The 24601-nt window shown below is 39.0% G+C and overlaps 1 protein-coding gene across 1 annotated transcript in view; it reads left to right on the top strand.

The window, feature by feature from the left end:
• fam102aa (family with sequence similarity 102 member Aa) overlaps positions 1-23526 on the top strand; it is a 32386-nt gene extending 8860 nt beyond the window's left edge. The window contains exons 3-12 of the mRNA XM_038306516.1: positions 10719-10839; positions 11620-11649; positions 13932-14048; positions 15406-15452; positions 16657-16811; positions 17717-17827; positions 18108-18303; positions 18390-18511; positions 19925-19994; positions 21063-23526. Of these exons, the coding sequence (XP_038162444.1) occupies positions 10719-10839; positions 11620-11649; positions 13932-14048; positions 15406-15452; positions 16657-16811; positions 17717-17827; positions 18108-18303; positions 18390-18511; positions 19925-19994; positions 21063-21108 (1015 nt within the window). The 3' untranslated portion in view covers positions 21109-23526. The remainder of the gene's footprint in view (positions 1-10718; positions 10840-11619; positions 11650-13931; positions 14049-15405; positions 15453-16656; positions 16812-17716; positions 17828-18107; positions 18304-18389; positions 18512-19924; positions 19995-21062) is intronic.
• Positions 23527-24601: the final 1075 nt, after the last annotated feature.

Below are 24601 nucleotides of genomic sequence, written 5' to 3'. Positions count from 1 at the left end.
AAAGGAGGAAAAGGTGCATGAGGTATTTGCGTATATATTAAATAGTGATTGCACATTAGTTGTTGCACAAGTTCTAGCCGTTATAGTGTTGCATTGTAAAGTGTGATTGCAGCAAGGATGAGAGACCTGCGCTGGCGCTCCTTTTTACAAAGAGTCTTTCACTAAAGGAGCTGCTCAGCTCCTCTACAGTCTGGAAAAAAAGTAAAAGAAAAGTACCTCCTACCTAGTTGCACAATTGTACACATACTTAAATAAAAAATCTACTGAAGCACAATTTGATTTAGCCTCAACAGTTTCTAATCATGAGAGAAATAGTCTTATTGAAATCAGACCTTTTTATTTAAGATTGAATTTGCAACACTGATTTTTTATTTTTTTTTTATCCTTTGCAATTATGTATTAAACAATATGTAATAAAAATGTATAAAAAAAAAACAGCTGCATAGATTCTCCTGCAAATGTGTTATCATTCTGTGATCACAGGCCACTACAGCAAGTCCAGCTAACCAGTTACACTCATTTGATCACGATTATTTAGCTGCTTTCTCAAAACTTGTCAAAACGGGATTCAGGATGTGATAAAACGCTTGATTTCCATGGCAACTGAACTGTAAGAAGAAGTCCATTGGTGATAGAATGTATGAAATGTTTGACTGATCTGATGAGAGCTAGTGCGCTACAAGCTAACTGTTTAGAAACCCATCTCTACAGAGGATCTAAGGGATCTGATTGTTTAAATGTATCAGTCAAGTGAAATTAAATGAAAATTAAGTCATTCTCCAGGAAATGGTGCAGTAAAGTAGAAGCGAAACAGAGAAAACGATTGAGATTTATTGTTATAGACATAAGTGTTTGCAAACTGCTGAACCAAACGGTTTAAACTCTAACTTGGATACATCCACATAAAAACACATGCAGGCCTGTAAAGCACCCACATATTAAATCTGCCTCTGAAATCCGTTTTTATGCAACGTTAAGTTAGCGTTTCAGCTTTGGGTCATGTGTTCCGGTTGGATTTGTCAGATTCTTTCTCATTTCCTGTCAGCACTTTCAGGATGTGCTTCTTAGGAGCCTCCAATGTGAAGTGAACTCTTAGGTGGAGTTGGCGCAGCTTCCACTCTGTCTACTGTTGACCTTTCTGAAAAGTTTTGAGTGACTCTCTCTCCATGTGGGAATGGTATTGGTCCAATTGTTTGAAAGTGAGCCCATACCTATGGCAGTTATCAGGAAAAATATTTTTTTTTCTGTATGTATAAAACATGGAAGCATTTAATCAGATAATCCAGAGGTTCATACAAAGATTAACTTTCTTCTATGGATTTGGAGGTTTGGCACAAAGTTATACAGCATGTTGAGGAGTTTCATCCCTGTCGGATGTGACTCAGTGGAAACAACTATCAGGAAGCCATCTGTCCCCAAAGATCTTCTGTCCTTCAGTGTTAAACTTGGGAAACAAAGTATCTGTTTTCCCAAAGTCTTCCTATATCTTCGAGTTGAACATCAGTCCTGTGAGACGAAGGGTGGGACAAAATGAAAGACAGGAAGAATCCCAGAAAGTTAGCAAGAGCTTGTCAGGAATGGACCGGGACAACCTGCTTTTTCAGCAGCTGTTTCCTGTTTTCGTCAGTTTTTCATTCGTTAGAGATTTGATGGTGCGTAAGGGAAGGTGAGCTCGCTGTTTTGGACCGGACCGGCTAGTGTCTGAGCAGGTATTCAGATTGAAATTCCTCCATAAAGGGGGATTTCCTAGGAAATTTAACCTTTCTATTCTCCAAGTAAATCTTTGTACTTTGGATGACATGGTTCCTCTGAAGCAATTATATCAGAAATATAACAGTCTTGACGGCCTGTGAAATTTTCCTATTGCAGAATTGAACATTTTTGAGTTCCAGATTTCATGGACTTGTTGGACTAAGGAGAAGCTGAATTGTAAGTTTTTCTTTTCTTTTTTTTTTTTCTTCTTTTGAGGGAAACAATTGGATAGTTTGTTAATAAGACATGTTATTACTTAAATTGCCATTATGGTATTGATCACAATTAATCCTGGACTTGTGCTTTTAAAAAACTGTATTATTACCACAATGACCACTTTGTACACTTAGATTTCCAATAACCCCTTTATATTGTACATCTTGTTATCAATCTCACATCAGAACTGCCTAAACTTGTTTTTCATAGAGCAAAAAAAGTTTCAGAAACTTTCCTTTGGTTTAACTACATATTGATGTAATGGTAACACACAGTTACACACAGTTACAAGTTGTGAGCCTTACCATTTAATGGGGTAGGTTAGGATTTATAAGTTTTTTTGTTTGTTTGTTTTTTGCATTCACAGCTTGAAATGCAATAGGTGTGAATGGTTGATTTGATTTGCTGTTTGTTTTGCTTGTAAAACCAAAAAACAACAGGTAGTCAGTGATGGTACATAAGCTGTGGTTGTTAACTAAAGCGAAGTTCATCTAGCTGTTTAAATATAATGCTGTCCCGTAGGGCTGGGCGATATGGAAAAAATACTATATCACGATATGGATTATTTTATATCACGATAACGATATATATCACGATATACCACAACTGATGTTGCATTTTATGTTTTCATAGTCCGTCAGATGGACAGGGTTGAAAAAAATCTTTCATCGCCTATTTTTTACCCATCATCTTGTTTCCTAATATGAGAATCCCAACCCCAAACCAAGAACACCAGTTATGCAATTTGCGGCCATGACAGTGAACAGTATAGAATCTTGGCTATTGCGCTGCAGTAATTAATCATTTAATATTCATTTGTTATTGACATTTTATAAAATTCCAAGGCCAGTTTTTTCTCTTGTCTTTCACTTACCTTGTTTTCCACTAGGAGGCGCCTCGCCTATTTAAGAAGAAATGTGTCTGCACTGGTAATAACTACATTAATTAAAATGCCCACATGTTCTACTGGATAGGAGTGTCAGTGTAGTTAAAAATGTGATCCATCATACGACCTGTACCACAATTATGGGTGTTTCAGTTGTTCTCTTTATTTTTCAGCAGTCACAAGAGAAACGTGCTGCACAGTTTAAAAACATGGAACACAACAGTACTATACAACAAACTATAACAAACAGTACACACTAATACACACAGTATGATTTACTCTAAAGGGGAAAAAGTGAATGCTACAGCACCTTTGTGTGTAAACACAACACTCACAGGTGCAGTAGCCTTCACTTTTCCCCCCTTCAGAATAAATTATAATATCAGTGAGGTCCAGTAATGGATGCGTATGCTGTAAAAGCACACAGTTCATTGGTGTAAGCATATTAGTAAAACCAATAATAGTAAAACTAGCGAACGTACAAAAGTGCATAGCAATGTCAGGCTCATACCTTGGGCGAGCATCACTCCGGTGTGGTCCTCAGGAAAGTACACGGTCTGTAGACACCGAGCGCGGAGGGTCCAGTCCGTGATAAGGATGGTGAGACTCATATAAGGCTGTGTTGCTCTACTCATCCACATGTCCGTAGTCAACGCATAATGCGTCGCACCACTGCGTACCTCTCTCTCCACTTAAGCCCGACAACTAGCATATAAGCCAGGCAGCTCTGCTTTAACGGTAAAATCTTCTTGGGTGTCCATCATTCATTTTTTTTCAAGCCAGAAAGAAATTTCACGGGCTCCCTCCATCAGTAATGTCGCAAACGTATGGTGCAAAGCCGCGTGACGTAAAGCGGTGTAGTGTCGCAAAACCACGTTCTCTACACATTATCTTTTTATTCTCTTTTTTTTTTCGTTATATACACTTAGAGTTTGCATAGCAAAAACGCAAAATGTTATATTAACAGATTATATTAAAATGTATATTAGCAGTAATAATAAAGAAGTTTATCACGATAGAAAAAATAGAGGAGAAAGGTCACGATAGACATGTTTCTCTCGTCCTCACGATATATATCGCCATATCGCCCAGCTCTACTGTCCCGTTAAGTTTCAGAGCAATAATCTGTAGTTACTGTCTCATAGTGATGACTGACCGAAGTTTATTCTGTCTCTGTCTATGTGTATCGGGGTTGTTTAATGGACGACTGTCCCTATAAGGTTTAGGAACATCTTTACAGACTCTCCTCCTGTCCTGATGTTACATCCGCTGCGCTCCACTCTTGTGTCGTTTATCTCAACATAGCCCGACCCAGTCAGGCCCCTGTTTGTGTTTCTCTTGCAGCCCCAGATTTTCCAAGCTGCCAGGATAGTAGATAAGGATCCCAGAGCGCCTGGTTGCTGAGATGAGTCATCACATGCTGGGGACCGATGGGGGCCATTGGTCATCACAGACAGCAGGTTTACTTATCGCTGGTTCAGGCTGGGTTCTAGTTTATCACCGTCAGGCTAATCGGATGGAGGAGAGTTCATTTCCCTCCATTTCAGTCCAAACAAATATCTTACAGTTGGAGTACAGGCAACCTTAATTTGATTTATTTTCAGATTAAAGATCACTGATAAATGTTTAATAGATGTGATTCCTGTAACTATTGCTCAGATCACTTCTCTTTTTCGAAGCTCATTTCCTCAGCTACTTTTCCAAAGCGATGAAAGCATCAACTGCAGGTTATATTCATTGTGAAGGACAATGTCCTGCTTTGTTTTTTTTTCCTACCCATCAGATCTACTCATATGAACACTCGTCCTATTCAGTGTTCATCTACTGTCACTTTAGTCTTGATTTTAGACCCTTTTACTCTGCAATAGGACTGTGTTCTGCAGAACAACAGTGTGGCTCTTCAAGGCGGTAATAACTTGGACTTATTTAGACAAATTTTTATTGTCATTTTGTAGGACTAATTTCTTTACTTGATCAGGTTGTTCTATTTCTGTGTTTGTTAACATGGAAGCCAAACATCTAACAGCTAATATTTTTACGAGCTAAGTTGTCTGAGGCAAAGGCACAGGAAGGACTCAATCGCGGCAACTTTAATTTTAACACTCTTCTGTTAAGCAAAAATCATTTCTAGCTAGTTTCACCTATTTCTGGTCTCAAGAGGGTAAGGTAATGAGCATGATTGGAGGAGACTTATCCTCTAGAAATTCAGCCAAATCTGAAACCAATGGAGAAAACTATAGGGGAAAAAAAAAACATGTTAAATTTGCTTTGTTTATGAGAAATCTCCATGGTACAGACGATTATTTACATTATTTAACTCCTGGTATGAAAAAAGTAGGGCAAGTTCATTTTTCAAGCAATGATGTGATCTTGATCAAATAAAACACAACACAAAATTAAAGTCAAGCTTTAAAATGACTTGTTTTGTTTATTCTGTGAAAGAAGCATCAAAACTACTAAATGGTTGAACATGACCTCTTGTTTCCCAGGGGTATACAAATAGTGTGACACAGAGGCCCATTTTCTGGCCACTAGCTAGACAAGGACTTATATTTATCTTGGCATCACACACAGTCAGGGGGAGACTTCAGGGATGTAAAATAAATCTCTAAAGTTCACTGCTTAAGAACTAGAGCAAAGACCGGCATCATGGAGACTTCAGGTCTCCATAGTAACCATTCGGTGGTGTCTACATACCAATTTGTTTGGTGCAGATGTGTCAAAAGTACGTGTGATCTTTTGATCCTTTGAAAGTGCAGATTGATGTCCTTTACTTATGTAAAAATTGAAAAATAAAAGTCCAAATTTAGTAATATAATTGGATACAAAGGTGGGACATTTGTTTTTCTTAAATGATACAGAATAACAAGAAATCTGGAAAGAATATAGAAAGAAATATAGGTGATTTTTTTTCTTCTGTTTTGCTGTTGGTGGAGACAAGAATTTCAATTGCATTAATGTTTGTTTACATGCATTTTATTTCTTTATTTTTTTTAAATAAAACTTAAACTAGATTCTCAAACTTCATTATGAAAACATTATAAAGTCTTACTTCCTTTGTTACAAAAATGCATTTATCTCTTAAAGACTGGCTCTTAGAATAACTTCATGCCCTTCTTGGTCTGAAACCAAGACTCTAACAGACAGTTAAGACAGACATAAAGGGGTTGTGTAACTTGGGACTTATCCATGCTGTCAGCAAGGCTGTACTGGAAGATGGGACACATCTCATTCTTCAGAGGAGGAACAATTCCTCTTCATCAATAGGAAGAAATCTCCAGACTGCTCCACCACAGGTTGCTCCTTCAGTTTTAATCAAGCCAGGCCCATTAAAAAACAAAACTAAAGGATTTCCCACTAATTTAATCACTATTGCAATACCTTAATTAAACTATTATCTTGGAATTAGATCTAAATATTTAGCAATTCTTTCAGTTAATTTATTGCCTATCAGGGTCTGATGAAACTGAGGTCTAATTATGAACAAATCATGCTTTGTTTGGAAGGAAATGTGACGAAATGAAAGATGAATTGATACTGTTGCACAGCACCTTAGGTTACACAGTGAATCCCTGTAGCCTTTTTCTGGATAACCACCTTAGACCTCCAAATACGTGATCGCTGATAAATCTTTCAACACAATCTCCTCTGACACTGACAGCAAATGGGTCATTAAAGAAGGGGGAAAGCTGAAAAATAAAGGGTAGATGTGAGTGCTTGGTCCTCTTCTTCGGAGCTGCTGGCAGCACCTCGTTGGATTTCAGAGTGAGGTTTCCATGGAGCCTGAACAAAGACATCTGGACTGAGGAATGTGGTTCGGGAACGCTCTGGCGGACACGCTCGAGAGAGTGAAAGCGCGGGGCTCCTGATAAGACCTGGGACTGTGTGCGAGCTGCTTGGTATAAACTTCTTCCCAGAACTTCACTTGTTTCCATGGCATTAGGGATCATCAAACATCTCTCCAAATGAGGGGAATTACACGTCCCTTTATTTTCTATCAGGCCTGTTTAAGACTCTGTCTTTTGTTTCTGGTCTTAACGGCTTTTTAAAGATTTTATTTATGTATTTTTATTATTTGTAAATTCCCAGACCATAGTCATAGTTAATGTCATCTTAAGCTAAATAAATTAAAAAAAATGTTATTGTAATTACCACAAGCTCTACTCTCAGAGAGTTTGGATGATTATTTCAGCTCCAGAAAAAAACTGTTATAAGAAATGGAAGACAAAAATAAGCCTGTATCTTATCATGATTATATTTCCTTCCTCTGTAACGGACTTCCAAGCTGGGAATACAATACCTTGGAATACATATCCTTAAGTTAAGTTCCTCAACAGTCTTTAATGCAAAAAACACCACAAGAAAAAAAATATTTTTTCAGTTTCTTGTTATTAAGATCTGCAGATATAAAATCAAAAACTATGGCGAATGGCGTCGTCTCATGATTTCTCTGTGATTTGTGGCTTTAGGGAGAAATTAGGAGTTAGAACTGTGCATGTGGGGCAGCGCTCGTGGATAATGAATAACTTGAAGGGGGGGAAGGGTGTGTTTGGAGCAGCTGCACTAGACTAGTCATAATTACTCTCCTTAGAGTCTATTCAAACTATCTTTTTTGCCTTTTACACTTTCATATTTGCTTTGCAACACTGAGGAAAAGCTGAAGTCGTCTGTATTTGTTTTTTTTTTTTTTTTTCTTATGAATCTGGTGCTTTTTTTTGTTTTTGTGAAGTTCCAGCTCTCACTCACAACTGATTCCTTAATCAAATGTGTTTCTGTGCTACTTTTACTAACAGTTATTTCCATACCTTGAATCAATGAATCCCGCACAGACCTAGATAGAACAACTGTTATCCATCTGAATCTGGAGAAAGATAACAGGAAAATCTTGCAATGGCAACAATATTGGGAAATATTGAGATGATCATCTCAGATGTGATATCAGCCCATTTTCATGTTTCCTCTCTGTCCCCTTTGTGCTTCCATCACTCTTTGACTCTGAGAAATGTCCTTAGTCTCCAATGTGAGTATCTGTTGCCCAACTGGATACATATTACAATAGCATGTTAACCTCAAGCATGATGCGTCTCAAAATATCAAGCTTGTTTAATATGGTACGCCTGAAATATGAAAACAGGACATCTGGTATGGAAGAGTCACAAGGAGAAAGCAGCCCTGCATTGATGAGTGGTTAGATGATGGATGTAAATAATAATAAAAAAAAGAGCCACACAAACAAACTTTCAAGTGGTTAACTAGAAAATCCTTGCACCGGCACGAAAGACTTCAGTTCCACATTTCTCTGTTTCTCTGCAAACAGCAGCAAGAAGAACTAGGGTCAGAGTGCTGGAGCTCACCATAATAATAATACGTCATATTTCTGTTTGTGTAAAAGGCCTCAGGAGAAATATCTGTTGGACTGTCCTATTTTCTGGTGGAAGAGCTTAGCCTCTACCCAGCCCCAAAAAATGGAAGAAAACAATCTGTGATATTGTAAAATACCGAGTATACAGTAAAAATGCAGTTTCTGTGTATTGTTTTCCTTTCTTTGAAAGCTGTATCTGATTGTAGAATGGCAGACGGTGCCATAAATACCTCAGCAGGCTATATTTCAACACAATGTTTGGTCTTGCACCGTAATTTCTGCAGCGTTGAGCAACATGTTGACCTTTTCAGGTTTCTGACCACAGCGTCATGAGAATGCAATCTGAACGTGGTTACAGTGATGTTTGGTTTGAGGACGCTTTGATTTCACTTTTGACCCGAAGATGCTGCATCTCTCATGCTGCCCCCATCTCTGATTGACACGCGGCGTAATTACGAAGGCATCTTGGAGGTTTTAGTGACTCCAGAAACATTCAGCTCATCTAAACAACTCCATGGGGAAGACAATCCAATAAAAGACTTGAACTCTCACTGTTGGCCATTTTAAAACGATAACGTTCGAATGATGTATTATGCTTTGTCATCTGACGGGTCATTTACTGAAATCATGGGGCTTTTTAACAGCCAGCATTTAGCTATAATGACAGTTATTTTCAAAACTGTAGTTTGTGGCAACACAGGAACATTAAAGAAAACTGAACATGTAATTATTAGTTTTTTTTTGTGTTTATTTTTTTTCAAAAATGGAGAAACTTTATAGATTTTGACTAAAATTTGACTGCATGGTGTGGTTACATTTAGCTCAGTCAAATCGCTTGTTGGCTCATCCTAGTACAGCCTTTAAATGAAAATTTTCTCAAAACTGTTGTTAGAAAAACTATAAAAAACATTTGTATAACTTCCAAAGATCAAATCTATGCAAAAAAAAAAAAACGTTTTTTATTTACTTTTTGGCCTGGAGAAATGTTCTTCAAGAGACGGGATGGGCAGGCTTGATGCTGATTGGGCTAAAGTTGGAGGGTAGGTGGGCTGTTTCTACTCTCCTCATGGTTCTGGTTCTTCCTGTTGAAAGAAAGTTGTTTCTTTCCAGTGTTATCACATACTTTTCTAGGATATGCAATTACTGGGAACCCAGTGACTTGATGCACCCCAAGATAATATACCAGTTTTGCATCCAGACGGGCGACAGTGACGTCGGATGGAGGAGTTTGCCCTGCAACTGGAGGGTTACCTTTCAGTCTCGATGGTGGTCAGAAGGCCCGGTGGCGCCAGTGTAAGGCAGCCAAGATTCTTTCAGTGAGCCCCAAGGCAGCTTGGTCTACAATGTAGACTTTTTAATGACTTAAAAAAGCGCTATATAAGTACAGGCCATATATCATCCAAAACTTGGGGTTTGATTAGACTGCACCTGTGTAAATGATTGGATTGAATATTGTTTTCTGGATCGGTCTCGTACTACTCGGACAGTGCTGTAAGGTGGCCTTTATTGTAATTAACTTTTTTTTTTTTTGTATAAAAATAAACTGAACTAGATTTTATTTGGACTTTGTCGATTTAAGACTGTGTTATCCCTTTTTTTTCCTTTTAACCCCTTTCAAATCTTCAAAACCTTCTAGAGACATGCAGCAATTCTGTGGTTTTTGTTTACTTGCTCTGACACTTTTTATTAAATCTACTAAAAGTAAACATAAATTGAAATGCCTCTTTGAAGTTTTTTTTTTTTTAGATCTGTTACACCCTACTTCTTTTTGGCCGTTTTCCTGAAGCGTGTTTTACGTTTTTGCTTAGAGATGGTTAGCAGCTGTAAGCATGTAGAGCACAGCAAACTAAACATGCTATGCTGCCCTTTGTTATCTTCTGCTTTGGCTTTAAATGTTTGACCAAAGCTGTTCAGATAATGTGGAACAGACACAGTTCAAGGTTCGGTTTCTTGCTTTCAGGTTATCAGATGACAGAAAATCACATTTTTCTTTTTTCCAGTCAGTATGTCACATTTTCCACATGAGGATCCAGTAAAGCAGCAGCAGTTTGCAGGAAGTTGTGGACCTGCTGATCAGACCAGTAGTTGTTTTTAGAAGCAAACAAACCAGTGAAGTGGTTTGTTTTCCTACAGATTGAGCACTTCCCATTTATCAGGATGGCTTAAAGGTGGCTCGCAGGATTTTATATTCTACAGGGGTCCACACAAGTCAATGTCTTTCACTAATGTGACAGAATGTTGGGAATCTGCACTTTTAAAATCTGCTTTCAAATCAATAAAATTTATCAGATGTGTTTAGAAGTTGTGGGTCTCAGCTTGGTATGAAAAACTGAGTCATGATCTGATTTCCAGTCCCAGTTTGATCCAAAGTGAACTCAACATGTTGAAAACAACTTGAAAGCAAAAGGTTTTTTTTTCTTTACTTCAAAATGAGAACCATTTGTCCTCTCTTTACACTTAAAATATTTCCTCAGATGTTTTTGTTCTCTTTCTTTCCTGCAGGGAGGAAGTTCATGAGAACTGTGTCCGCTGGAGGAAGAGGTTCACCTTTGTGTCAAAAATGAGCGCCAACCCCCACACCGGAGTCCTGGATCCATCCGTCTGCAGGGTGTCCGTCAGGAAGGTACGACTCCTGAAGCGTGATCTCTCACAGGCTGACTTTCTTTTTCTCTCTAAAGCAGGTGTCATTACTCACCGGCTGTTTTTCCCCATCTGTTTGAAAAAGGATTTAGGATTTATAAGCAGCTAGTCAAAGCATGCAGGCCACATGCATATATATGTGTGTGCATTTACTTAAAATATGACTGGTGTTTGAATACTATCTGTGAACTACAGGAATGAAATCCCATGCAGTTTCAAAAAGTTTGGAGTTTGGATTGTTTTTCCAGAAATGCTTGATATTTTCATTTTTCCCTATAACTCATGTCCCTCCCTTTTTTAGGATTCGTATTCTTTTCTTATTTACTTGATCAATTACTGATTAACTGACCTAATCTTCAGATTGCCTTCTTATTGTAACCTTCTTTTCCCTAGCGTTCCTTAGCATTCTCCTCCTCATTTAGTTCCTGTCTGCAAATATTGGGAGTTTTTGTCCTACGTTTGGTGTGAAATATCAAAATATTGTCTTCCAGTTTAGAAGAAACAGATCTGGAGCTATTTTCTTTGCAGATACTTAAGTGCAGATGCTAAATCTTTCAACCTGTTCATTAAACTCCACAGCAGGTGGTGTGTGTGTGTGTGTGTGTGTGTGTGTGTGTGTGTGTGTGTGTGTGTGTGTGTGTGTGTGTGTGTGTGTGTGTGTGTGGTCTCAGCTTTTCTTTTGATTTGAGGTCTGTAATTGGAGGCCACCTTAATCAAAAGTGAATCACTGGGTTCATTATAGTCTTTCCTGTTCTCCCTGCAGGAACTGAAAGGAGGAAAAGCGTACACGAAGGTAAGAGCTTATGTCTGCCTCTTGCTTCTATAAACACATAGAAACAGTTACAGATGACTGTGTGTCAGTTTCTGTAAGCCGTAATGCCCTGTCCTGTAAATATTAGCATTTCTGGCTTCGCTTTGACAAGTAAATCCTCCATCTGGGTGCAAACATGAATCATAACCCAACCCCTTTGTGCCCACTTGTGCCTGGATGCTGGAGGGGGAAACATTCTGGCAGCAACTCTCCGACCGTATCGGCTCTTAACGGATGAGTCACATTTCTTCAGCGCAGCCAAGTCAAACCCCTCGTGAACCCAAACCCACTGTTTTCTTTATAACCGGACAATGTTGCATGACAGGAACTGCTTCCTCTGTTTTTACCTATTCTCTTTTTAGATTTCCTCTAGTTAAATTTACTCCACTTCCCTCCTTAGAGGTTGGCTTCCTTAAACATGCACCTATGAAAACAGAAGCTCCCCTACAGAAAGGAAAACCTGGGGAATGAAGAATGGGAACGTTCCACTTGATTAGGAATAACATCACGTACAGCTTGTATAATGGGCCGATTCCACCCAGTAGAAGGGTTAAAGTTGAGTAGAGGGGGGGTGTTTGAGGGTCTTATCTGAGTTATTTGTGGCAGCGCTGGAATTTAGAAACTCCTGACCTACACTTCAGAGGTCAGAAGTTTTAAACTTTGCACCAAGCGTCTCATTCTTAGATCGTTAATCAGGCTGTATATATAGAAAGAGCATAGTTACCAATGTAATGTCCAGGGTTATATGAGGAACAAAACAAATTGGTCAACATAGTTTTACATTTACAGTAAAGCTAATGGAATAATATTAAATGAAAATATAAAAATAATAGTTCAAAGAAGATTCTTCTGTTCAATAGGAATTAAAGGCAGTCTTTATTTTAAATTTCAAGTATTGGCCATCCTTGGAGAGAGTGGAAAGTCCTTACAATGTTTGGTAGCAGCAACAGACGGAGCTCTTAAATATCAATAAGCTCCGGGTTACCGGACCTCAGAGTTCTGCTGGGAACAGAGCTGAGAGGTAGGAGGTGCCTGACTGTAAAATAATTTTGAAACCAAAAGTAAAGTCTGATAAATGATCAGAAAATGTGCAGGCAACTGGTAAAGGGAGGAAAATCTGGGAGTTTTGTTTTTGCGTCTGTTACTGACTGGCTGCAGCGTTTTGGAACAGCTGCAGATGATGAGGAGGCGGGTTGTTCATCCCAGAGCGACAGAGATGTAGTTCAGTACATCAACAGACTAGTTATTACTTCTGAACTCTTTGCAGGTCGGTCAAGCTTATCCAGGTCAGCCTCTCTCATCCACGATTTTTGCTTTATTCACTAGTACACAGTCATGCTGAAAGGGGAAGGGTTTATTTAATAGCTGGTAGCATAGAAACCTTCATCTGGTCTGCCTAAGCATTCAGAGTTCCAGAGAACGTCGACATCACAGCACCCAATTCTTTTATTCAGCTCTGTGATGTACCTGCTTAGCCATGTAAATCTAGCATGTGTAGTCACAAGTCGTACATATGCTTTCTAAATGTTCAACTTGTTCCTCAAAGGCTTTAAGCCCTGAAGTGGGCTAAGAGTTTGCAGCTTGGGAGCACTCTCCAACCTTATTTCTGACTTTAATAAGAACATGAATCCATTTTAAGTAAAGAAATCTGATCGAAATTCATTATTTTTCCAGTTAGATTCGAGACTCAAGTCATTTTTCTGATATATTTTCCTAACGAGTCTAGTCATCAAATCTTTTACTCAAGTTTGACAAGAATCAAGTCCAAGTCCACACCTGCTATGAGGTAGATGAGGCTTGATTTGATATGCAGATCCGATGTTAGAGGCTGGACAATCGTGAATTAAAACAACCAAAACAATCATGGACAGAATATGGAGCAGGTTTGGTGTGGGTGGAGCTTGGACCATAGTTTACTGCTCTAGAGTGACCAGAAGTGTTATCATATAGAGTATATAGTAATGGCTCATCAGATCCAGTCATTCTGGAAATTAAAGAAGCTCCAGATTTAAGAAAGAAAAACAAAAATAATGTTAAAAATAAACCGGTGCTATATCTACAAAGACTGCCGTGTGGTTTTTGCTCCCTGTCATAAACTAAAACTTGAAACGTTGCTGTTAAAGTGAGGTTACTCAGCTTGCTAAACACTGGGTGTCACAGGATTCTTAGTTTTTCTCAGCATGTGCCTGAAATAGATGCAGCTCAAAGCCTCCATTAGTGAATCTGCAATTAACTAAGTTCAAACTCCTCTTCTCTCCCCTCAGCTGGGCTTCACAGACCTCAACATGGCCGAGTTTGCCGGTTCTGGCTCTACGGTTCGCTGCTGTCTGCTGGAAGGATACGACACCAAGAACACACGGCAGGACAACTCCATACTGAAGGCAAGGAGACGACTGAGGCTGTATAAAACATTATAAATGACAGAAGAGTTCAGGCTGGGTTTCTGGTTAAACTTTAGAATAGGCTCAAATGTTAATGTGTTTTTTTTAGATATCTGACAAAAATGTTTGAATGAGTTTGAATCAATGCAAATAAATATTTAAAAGTGGTGGTGTATGCATTACCTCTTATTATCCTCCTTTAGCTGCAAGTAGGGACGAATATCTCTGGAAATTTCTCCACCCGCCTCTTTTTGCAAGACGTTTTTAGTCGATCGTTTTTTTGCTAAACAAACACCGGTTAGTTAAGACTCAGCCTGTTGGTTTAAGTGTAAGGAAGGTTACTTAAAAAAAGTAACGGGTCTTGTTTACAAAAATTTAGTTATTAGTTCAGTCACTGTACTATTAGAATAACTGCTTTTTCAAAAAAGAATTCATAATTTAATAATTTCCTTATCATAACTTTAAATATAACATTTATTTAAATTATAGAATATAAAATACTAAATATTGGTTCATTAATGAAATGGACTAATGCACTTATCTTCACCATTTTCCTTTTAGGGACAATTATACATATATATCAAGATATATGTGTAGAGTTTATAATCTAAGAATAAAAAAATATATATTTTAGAACTTGATATTTATGTGCAATAATAAGCTACATCTGTCTATGAAATATGTATAATACTATAAAGCAACACAACAAAAAATAAATGCACATTGTAGTAGCATTAGACAGGGAACTCCACTCCAAACAGCAGTGAAGTAGACTGTACTTCCAGTATTTCTGTTTATCAAAATAAACAGTAGCAGTACACCATGCAAGTTCATTAACTTACAGTAAATTACAGTAAAGAAGTAAAGTGCAATGTGTTTGAAACCATCGGTCGTGGAAGGGTGAGATGATCAGTCATGGAACAAGAGTTTGTTTCTGACATGATGTGCAAATCCAGGAACATTTTGTCTTTGACATGAGATACATCTAAAAGCTATTTATTCTATATTGTTGTAATAATTGTTGAACCAGTGCAATGGGCCTGCTTCTCCACTTCTGCCACACCTCAGTGGGTCTAATGGGCAATTCCTGCAGGCTCTACCAGTTCAGCTTTATTCTTTCTGTCACTGGAATAACATCTACAAATTTAAAACCGCACTATTTTGACTTTTGTTCTTCTAAGAAAAATTTTATTTCAGTGGAGAGTATAAACCTTGCATAATCGAATCTCATCAAATATGTTAACACGTTAAAAACAGACTCGATGAGGTCAGGATAAATCTATCGGAATGGGAAAAGTGATATTTCTTCATCTGAGCTGTTGTGTTTAAAGAGACTTTTCTGTTTCACGTCTTACAGGTGATCATCGGAATGACTCTTCTTTCTGGAGATCCCTGTTTCAAAACGTAAGCTCAACATGAATTCAGTTTTTTTCTTTTTTTTTCTCCCTGTGTCTGTGACTTGTTAAAATGCTTTGGTTTGAATGATGAAACCATGCTACTTGTGTTAAAGAAGATACTTATATATTCTTTTGGAGAGTCCAGAAGGATCCACAGCAGCTTCATCTAGAGGTGAAGGCATGAAGGTGATCTGGCCTGTACTTTTGTCACGCCCGAAATTGACATACAGACCAGCCCACTGGTTCACTGGACCAAGAGCATGAATAGAGGAAGATGTAGGACACAAGTTTAGCTGTTTAGCCTACAGTTGGGTTTATTTCTACAAGAATTACAAAGCAGGCAGTTTCTCTATTGAAAATGAGTCAGAACCACGGTCGGTAATGCAGTGTTCCAGGCTGCACAGAGTAAGGGGAAATCTTTCACAGTCTTCCTGACTCGACAGGCAGGGATTATTTTTGTGTATCAGAAGATCCCTGCAAAGTTTGATGCTCGGCTGTTCATTTGCTCTAAGCATTTTACCCAAGACTAAACTTATTTTTCCTGAACTGAGGGGCTGTTCTGGCCGTAAGGCCACCACAACCAAAAGCTGTTAGTATTAGTTTGTCGCTAAGCTGTTGATAGCAATACTAGTATATCTATGGTGACCAGATTTGGGTTCTTGAAAAGGAGGACACATTTTATTTATTTTTTTTTTTGTGGCGGTATGATGTGTCGACTGCTGGGCCGCTGACTGGACGGGACCTCAGCAGAGAGCCATGAGCCTGCCCCTCCTCAACCGATGTTACACACCCTATTCATAGACCTTAAGGACCAGCACCACATACCCTATAGAATCATTCTCTGAGCCCTTTGAAGGAGCAGAAACTGTTCCTGGTTAAAGCTCTGGTCCTTTTTATTCGGTTTAGGCGGTATCAATGCTCATCTTTTCACAAAAAAATACATCCAGTCTTTCTGATATTTCTTCTGTAGGGTTTGATTTTTCAGGTTCTTGTGTGAGAAGATTAAAACCTTGAAATATTTTCTTTGTAAACTTAAAGTATTTGTTGAAACAATGACTCATTTTTTCCTTCAGTCGGTGAAGACAGTCTTATCGTGTGGGGCACCGCTAAGCACTGCAGCACTTTCTGCTCCCTTTAATCTCTTCCAGACTGATAAAACCGTTTTGCATCATTTATTTTATTTTGCTTTTTTATTTCCCCCATTGCTGCAGCCCTCCAAGTACAGCAAAGTCCATCTCTGTCCCAGGACGGGAACACACCCTGCAGCTGGACTGTAAGGGGGAGGGAACAGCTGAGGGAAGCGGGCCAGCCGGAGGCGTCTCTCTGGGCCGGGCCTCCAAGCCTCGGCCCTCCATCATCAGTTCGGGTGGGTTTCACACTTCAGAGTGTCACGTTTCTCTAAATACTATAAACTTATGCTGCTGTACTCTGCTCCGAGATCAAGTTAGGTTTCAGATCAAGCTCCCAGTTTGTGAAATGCTCGGTTTAGGCAGAGTTTGGGCCTTTGGTGTTTGACCAGGAAGGTTAGGCTATGCAGGAGAAAAGGCCTTTTAACATCCTCTGTGTTTTCTGTTAGCATTATTTTCAGCTCTCTAAACTTTACCAATTTGTTTTGACTTTTTTTTAAATTAATTTAACCTTAAAATAAGTCTAAACCAGAGGTTTTGCTAAGTACTTGGATCCAACTTTTAGCTTAGGTTTCTTGGGTTTAATGTAGTTTTGATTTTAATAAAGCTTCTTTTTGATTAGGATTCATAAAAATGTTCTATGCTTTTAAACCAGACTCAATTTCAGGTGGACAAACATTTTTGTGGGTTAATTAGGTGGGCCAGGTCTATAAAAATACCTTTTAGAGTGAACATGAATTTGGATGCAATCATCAAACTTACAAACTTTCCCCAAAGGATTTTAAATCTGAAAACGCTGCAAAAATTTCACGAAACCTTATAAAATTTGTCTATTCTCAATGGATTTAAAAACAAAAACTTTTTAGTTTTGAAAAGGAAAAAAAAGGAAACAGTTTCAGTTTAAAACCGTAGAATTGCTCGATATTTTATTGTGAACTTGGTGGAGTCGACGATTGGTCAGTTAGAACCGAACAGAGACATTTTACTCTGGATCCCTGAATTACAGCTCATCTAGTTCTGCTTCCTTCTGCCGCTAACATAAACGAAATGATTGACTGGAGGCTAATCTGTGTGAAATGTTTTGACTCATTCTTCCCGCCTACGAGGAGCTGACTGATCTGTTTTCTTTCTCTGCTGTCTTCAGGTCTCCTTGACGACTCTGAGATGTATCAGAACCAGTCTGGTCCGGCAGAGGCTTTCCAGTCCGGCCATTCGCGGAACTCCAGCTACGCCAGCCAGCAGAGCAAAATCTCAGGTAGGAAATTCACCAGCAGGTCTGATGGTCAATTCTTAAATTCTGAGAAGTCGCTCAGAATTTATTGGAACTTCGTTTAAATATTTAGATATCAGGGGTTCCTGTGCAGCTGGAAAAAAGATGGAAATGTATAGAAAGTGTGGTTATTTTTAAACGGCGCTCTACATTTGGATTTCTCTAATCTTTCTCCACAAACATCAGGCTAAATAAAAGTCATCATCAGAGGCCAAACATGCTGTTTTTACGTTTTCTTGTTTTGATTTCCTCTTTTGTCCCTCAGGCTACAGCACAGAGCACTCCTGCTCCTCCAGCCTGTCGGACCTCACGCATCGCAGGAATACCTCCACAGGAAGCAGCGCCTCTGGAGGACTGTGCTTCTCCACTGACACGCCACCAGAGAGCGACAAGGACGCCGGACGTCCAGAGAGACCTCCACGACCCCCTCGACCTGTGCTGCCCCCAAACCGACCCCTCAGGTACAGATAGAGGGAAAATACTTCCATCCAACCTGGAGTTACAGATTTCTGTTGCTACTTTCACCAATCGTTTTCCCGTGTTTCAGGAGGAAGCAGGACTCGGTGGAGAGTCACCCCACCTGGGTAAACGACACCCGTATTGATGCCGACGACATTGTGGAGAAAATTGTCCAGAGCCAAAACTTTGCAGATGTCAACAACACTGAAGGTAGAGTGAGAGGGGCCTCCCAGCGGTCTCTGCAGGGGAAGCTTCGTGTTGGTGTGTTTGAGGAGGTGCAGCCACTGATTGCAGCACAGCTTAGTTTTTGCACTGGAACCGCTGAAGGGTTGGAGTTTGTACCAAATGTCACAACTATGATGAAACTCCAAGTTTGGACCCCAGAGCTCAAACAAAAGACGTCCTGATGCAGCTTGAGCCGACCTGGTCCGGCTCGTTTGTTCACCCCTTTAACGGTGGAAACTCTCGAAGCTGAGCTGGAATGTGCACCTGGTCACTGCAGTGATCATTAGACCCTCAGGAATAACAAGCAACATTTTTATCTCTGTAAAAAGCCTTAAGATCAGTTGGACTTTAACCTTTCAAAAGATTTTTCTTCCTTTTTCAAATGGTTTCAAATAGAGTATAGACTCTGCGAGCACGCAGCTTAAATACGGGTCAATTGGATCAGAAGAGTACTTGTGACGTCACCACATGCTAGGCTAGTCTAGAGCTGCATTACACCTCCTGTTATTAATTGTCTTTAGATAATGATAAATTCTTACTTTTTTCTTTTAGTGGTGGAATAATGATGGACACAAATCAAATAAAAATTTTGCCAAATAAACCAAAACACTCGCCATCAGAGCCAGCGGTCCTTCACGCCGAGAGAGGGCTGCCGCAGACGGGCTATGTTTAGACCAGGCCGCCGTTACCCTCGGAGGTCCACTGGTTGCTGCAGTCCTTTCAACTTCGGATTAAAAAAAAATATATATATATTTTTTTATGCATCAAATCAGTAAATGGGCCATATAGTGACGTTTAAAAGTATAATGTTCTCGCCTCAAATGATCTTAAAACTTACTTTTATTGAACAGCAGCAACGGAAAAGAGAATTTTTAACTTAATATTCTGAGCTCTGTGAGGGCTAACCTGGAAGCTGCTGCCGCCGCAGTGCATGCTGAGACAGCTGTCAATCTCAAGAACGGACAAGTCTGCTCTGATGCATACTCTGTAAATAGGGAGGGGCAGGAACAACATCCGGGGACTTTTTCCGTTCACTGTTCTTGTGAATTGGAACAGTACTAGGGCCGAGGCTGAGGAAATTTCATGAGCACGGGAGAACGCACAAGTATACATATTGAGAAACAGCCTCTCTGTTTGACTACATTCTGGACTTTGACTAGGCCATTTTAACACAGGGGTATTCTGTGCAGCATTCTGTCCCAGCTCTGGGTGTATGTCCACAGTGTGTCCCTGCTGAAAGGGGCATCCCCACCCAGATACTTGCAGCGGTTTGCTGTGTTTATTGTAGCCAGATATAACAGCATCCATCAGAAAATGAAAGCTCCAGCAGATTATTCAGCTGAATATTGCGGTAGTTGTAGCTCTGTTGACATTCTCTGCTGTGTTTTTGCTTTTCAGACAGTAACCTGCGACTGTTCGTCAGCAGAGATGGAACCACAGCGCTCAGCGCCATCCGGCTGGGAAACAGGTGAGACCGTCTGTGGACCCTCTTCTCTGCATCCATCCTGATTCATCTTCTTGCTTTTAAACTGTTGGTCAGAAAGCAGAAGTTGATCCAGTGGAGAATAAAACCTTATTTGAAATTGTTCTGCTGTCTAATCTCTGGAGGTGTATGCCTTATGACCAGTACCTTTCTTTAACTACTTCTGCAACATGAATAATTTTCTTTCAGTTCATGACTTCTGGCTCTTTATTTCCTGACAATTTGAAATCAGTTCCAGCTATTATATAATTATCATGTACCCGATGTTTGAGCTTACTGCAGTTAATCTCTGAAGCTTTAATTCTCCGTGAGCTGGAAACAAGTTTTCTCCAAAGTCTGGATAAGAACTCTGATGGACTGAAAAAAAAAATCACAGACCTGGAATAGGTGATGTTAGAAACATAATGTGCAGAATCATTTGATGGGAATTTTAGATTTTATATTTTTAGCAAGAAATCTGAACAGAAATCAAACAGGAGGAACCTAGGACCTACAGAGGATTCGGGAGCAGATCCTGGTCCTTCTAAAAGGTTAAAGACCTCCAACCTCTGTAGGGTCCAGCTATTGCCCCATGTTCCCAACACACCCTGATCTAATGACAACTACTGAGACACAGGAAAAAGATAAATACGAGCAGAAAAGAACGGCTTCTGGCCTCCGCCTGAAAAACTATTCCTGTTTTTATTTCTGCTCGTCTTTGTTCCCCCTGTAGGACCTACAGCTAATTTGATTTACACCAAAACGTCTGACTGACGATTCCTCTGCTACTTAACTGACCAGGTCACCATTTATTACACGACTTTACCAGACTTTATATTATCATACTTGATTTAGTTAAGGTTTGAATGTGTTTCCTGAATTTTAGATAAGCTTCATCCATCTGTTTGTCTGGATATAACAAATTCCTTTTTCCTTTTTGGATTTAAAATCCCAGTTTCTGTTTTCTGTAATGGTTTGCTCCTGCTTTCATCAGCCTCCTGATGAACAAGCAGAACTTGAAGAGTTTGACCGGATGCGTCACCCTGTCTTAGACGTTTTTTTGTCTCCTTTCAGGGTTTCTGCCGGCGGCTATGAGCCGGTGGTGATAGAGAGCCATTAGACCAGCCGCCTGCTCACCTTCTGCCTCTGGTTTTACTGGAGCTTCAGCTGGTCTGACGCCATGAGAGGGAAAAACCACGTCTGTTTGCACTTTATGTCCAGTTCGTTTGCAGTGTCTGTCTGCACTGTCATAGCTGCCTCTTTGTGATGTTGAAGGGAAGATGCTCCCTGCTTTGTGTGAATGAAGAAGTTCAGAAGTGTCTGATGCATCATTTTGTCTCCAGCTTTTTGACAGAACTGAGGTGAAACCTGTTCTGAAAGAAAATAAAAAGGTTAAAAAAAAAAAGGTCAGGAGAGGAAGATTTAATTAGATGTTCTACATTTTGACATTTATATTAGATAAAACATCCTCTCACCATATCAGCTCATTTTGATTACACGTTTCTCACTGTGTGCAGCTTTTTCTTTTCTGTTTTGTTTTGTTGTGTGTCACCCATTCATGATGGACGTCAGAGCTCTGACTGCCTCTTCTTTCAGTGAGTCTGACTGTTCAGCTTCTGCACCATTTCCTATTCTTCTGGCGCTTTCTGCACACTTTGTTTTGTAAACCTCATTGCCTTTTCTGCAACCTTAAAGATATCACTCTTATTTTCCTAATTTGAATCATTTCCATTCGAGCTGAAATGACCAGAGACTCCCTGTGGATGACATGTCTGTTAATCTGTCTGAATAGAAGCAATAGATCTAAAGGAAACCTTCAGATAATAGATAACAGGCTTGATTTATCTGTTAAAATGTCAAATTCACTATAAGCTTTTAATTTTTATTCCACTCTCTGATCTGAATCTGTACCTTTTTTCTTGTCAGGATTTATTTTTTTTTTTCATAAAGAAGCAGAATTTTCAGTTTGTCTAAAAGTCTGACTTTGCTGCCCAGACGGATCATTGTTTGTGACGTTTCTCTGAAATCTGTGCTGCATGTAAATGGGTGCAGAATCTGTAATCCTGCTGGTTAGGGATCCAAACACAAAACAGGAATCGACAACAATAGAAAGATTTGAAGAGTTTAAACTCCTTGATCAAACACTAAAAGTAAGAGAGGTTTAATGATGAACATTGATATTTTCCTCCCTGTTGATCGGGGCAATCTGTGCCTTTAAGTTTCTCTCTAATGAGCCGAAAGCACCATGAAAACTGTGGTTGGAGTGCTTGTGTCGGTGAGGAGAGATGTTAGTTTAGCTCCGTTTTTCCCACTCGCTGCGTGTTTGAACACTAAGCTGCTGCCTTGTTGCTTCAGTTCCATGAAGGATTAATCGGAACAAATCAGTTCTGCTCGGCTTAAAACGCACGATGACCATCAGTTCAACTGAACAAACTGTTCGGCTCTTTATTGGAACCAGCTGCAGAAAACTTCACATCTGGAAGAGGGTCTGTTGAGCTCTTTGTTGCCCCCTGGTGGAGCGACATTGTTCCTGTGATGTTTACTGGAGCTGGACTGCTAATAATGAACAAACTGGACTGAAACAGGAACAAAAAATACCACATCAGAATCCAAATTGAAAGGAAGTGATCTTTTTCAGAACCAGCTGGCTGGTTTTGTTTTTTTGCTTTTCTTGCTAGATTTCCAAGCATGTTTTTAGTTAATCTTTTATCTGCTGAACTTGGGAGCAAAGAATCGCCTTATTTAGTTTGGAGTTAGTTTGAATAAAAATCCACTTTTGCTGATTGTGGACAGAGAAATAAAGGATCTTTTGGTGAAGCGTCGTTTCAAACACCCATCAGCCAAATTCTTGGTTCAGAGAATATTTGTTAAAAATGCCTGAAATGCTTTTTAACCACTAAAGTCCTCCACCCTTTAGGTCTAGTTTCTAAAGGGGAGATTTATCTACAATTCCTTATTTGGAATATTTTATTTTTTTCTAACTGCAGGATAAAAACACTGCTTTGGTGTTAGAATAAAGATTTTTATCTGAAAACAGTTTTATTGCGTTAACGTCAGAAACGACGTCACAGGAAAAACTGTATTTGAACCGTTTTTCTTTCCTGAATGATCCAGTTTTTCATCCTCTTCATCGTGGCTCATTTTAAGCCGTTTAGTCTCTCCCGCATCGTGTTGCGGCTCTATGTCCTTTTTCTCATGTTTGGGGTGAACCACTGACAATTTAGTCCCAATTTGGGTTTACATCATCACCTCATTTTTAATTTCTTTTAAATCTTTATTTAAATATTTTAGTTTCTCTTATGGAGGTGGTTATAAGCTATGCACACACCTCACCTCCCTCAGCTTATTTTTTTTTTTCTTTTCAGTGATTCTAAGAAGGATTTTATTATAACTAAGATAGTTTGAGCTATATTCTATATAGAAAACAAAGTTGGAGATAAACTTCCAGTCTCCACTTTTGTGTTTTTTCTTTTTTTTCTTTCTCTTTAGTAAACATTTGTGCAGAAATGACTTATGAACAATAAAAATGTTAATCAATGTTTGTCTAATTAGTTTTTTTCCCTTTGGGGGTGGGTGGGGGATCTGAGTGATTTGTACTGAGCTGTAATATCTGAAGGGGATATAAATATTACTTTTGTGATTTAATTCGGCATCAGACGAAGGTGACAATGAATAAGTTTGGCAGCAAAATAATTATGATAGACATGAGGACTGTTTCTAAAGAGTTGAACCATTTGGAAAAAGATGTAATCTATACCGATAAAGCTGCAGTAAAACAAAATTGGTTTTGTACTTTGGAGATAGTTTGCGTGTGTTAAATTAAGCAATAGAAATGAGTGCTTATAGGAAGCCACCAACAGAGGGCGCTGGAAGCAAGGTAATGTATTCCACTAGTTGCATGCATTCTTTCAACATCAGTGCTGATTTCATGTTCTTTATAACTCTTTAGTAGCGGAATACAGATATGAAAGCTGGACTAATATCCAACTTTTATTAGATAATAAAGTTGCAGGATTTTTTTCCCCCACAATTTTAGAACAAACCTTGCGTTGTATTTCATTACAGATGTGTAAAGACTTATGGTTTCAGACAGAATATCAACTGAAAATTTAGTGGAATAAGTTCTATCCACTAGAAAGCTGTGTTTGTGTCCATTTTAAGAACAGAATTAAAACACAGGTTTATTCCTTTATTGTTCCAAGTGAAATATTTCAGATAATCTAGAAAAAAGATTTATCAAACAAAGATTGTCCTATAAAATAAACAAAATGTTTTGAATTTGTGATTTTATTTGAAGGCTTTTTGCTGCTAAGTTTATTTTGATTAGCTATATTCTCTAAATAAGTGAAAACCTAAGTATAACCAGTCTAATAATGTGAAGAATGGCAAACTGGTGTTTCTGTCTAAAGACACTAGAGAATGTTAAACCCCCAAAAAACTCTTAAGGCTAAAACATACGTTGAAAGAGATTAACTTTTCTTCTGATTCGTCCCAAAACGGTAGATTTTCTCTAATTCAAAGCAGAACCTTTATTGTTGCTGGATGACTAAAGCTCTACAGGCCTCAGATGCAGCAGTTCATGTTTCAAAAATAAAATGAAGTGGTTATACAAA

This window comes from Cyprinodon tularosa, unplaced genomic scaffold (assembly GCF_016077235.1).
Source record: "Cyprinodon tularosa strain WSP-4 unplaced genomic scaffold, ASM1607723v1 ctg583, whole genome shotgun sequence".
Lineage (NCBI taxonomy): Eukaryota > Metazoa > Chordata > Actinopteri > Cyprinodontiformes > Cyprinodontidae > Cyprinodon > Cyprinodon tularosa.
Note: the sequence above shows the minus strand (reverse complement) of the source record. Positions and strands in the feature narration are given on the sequence as shown.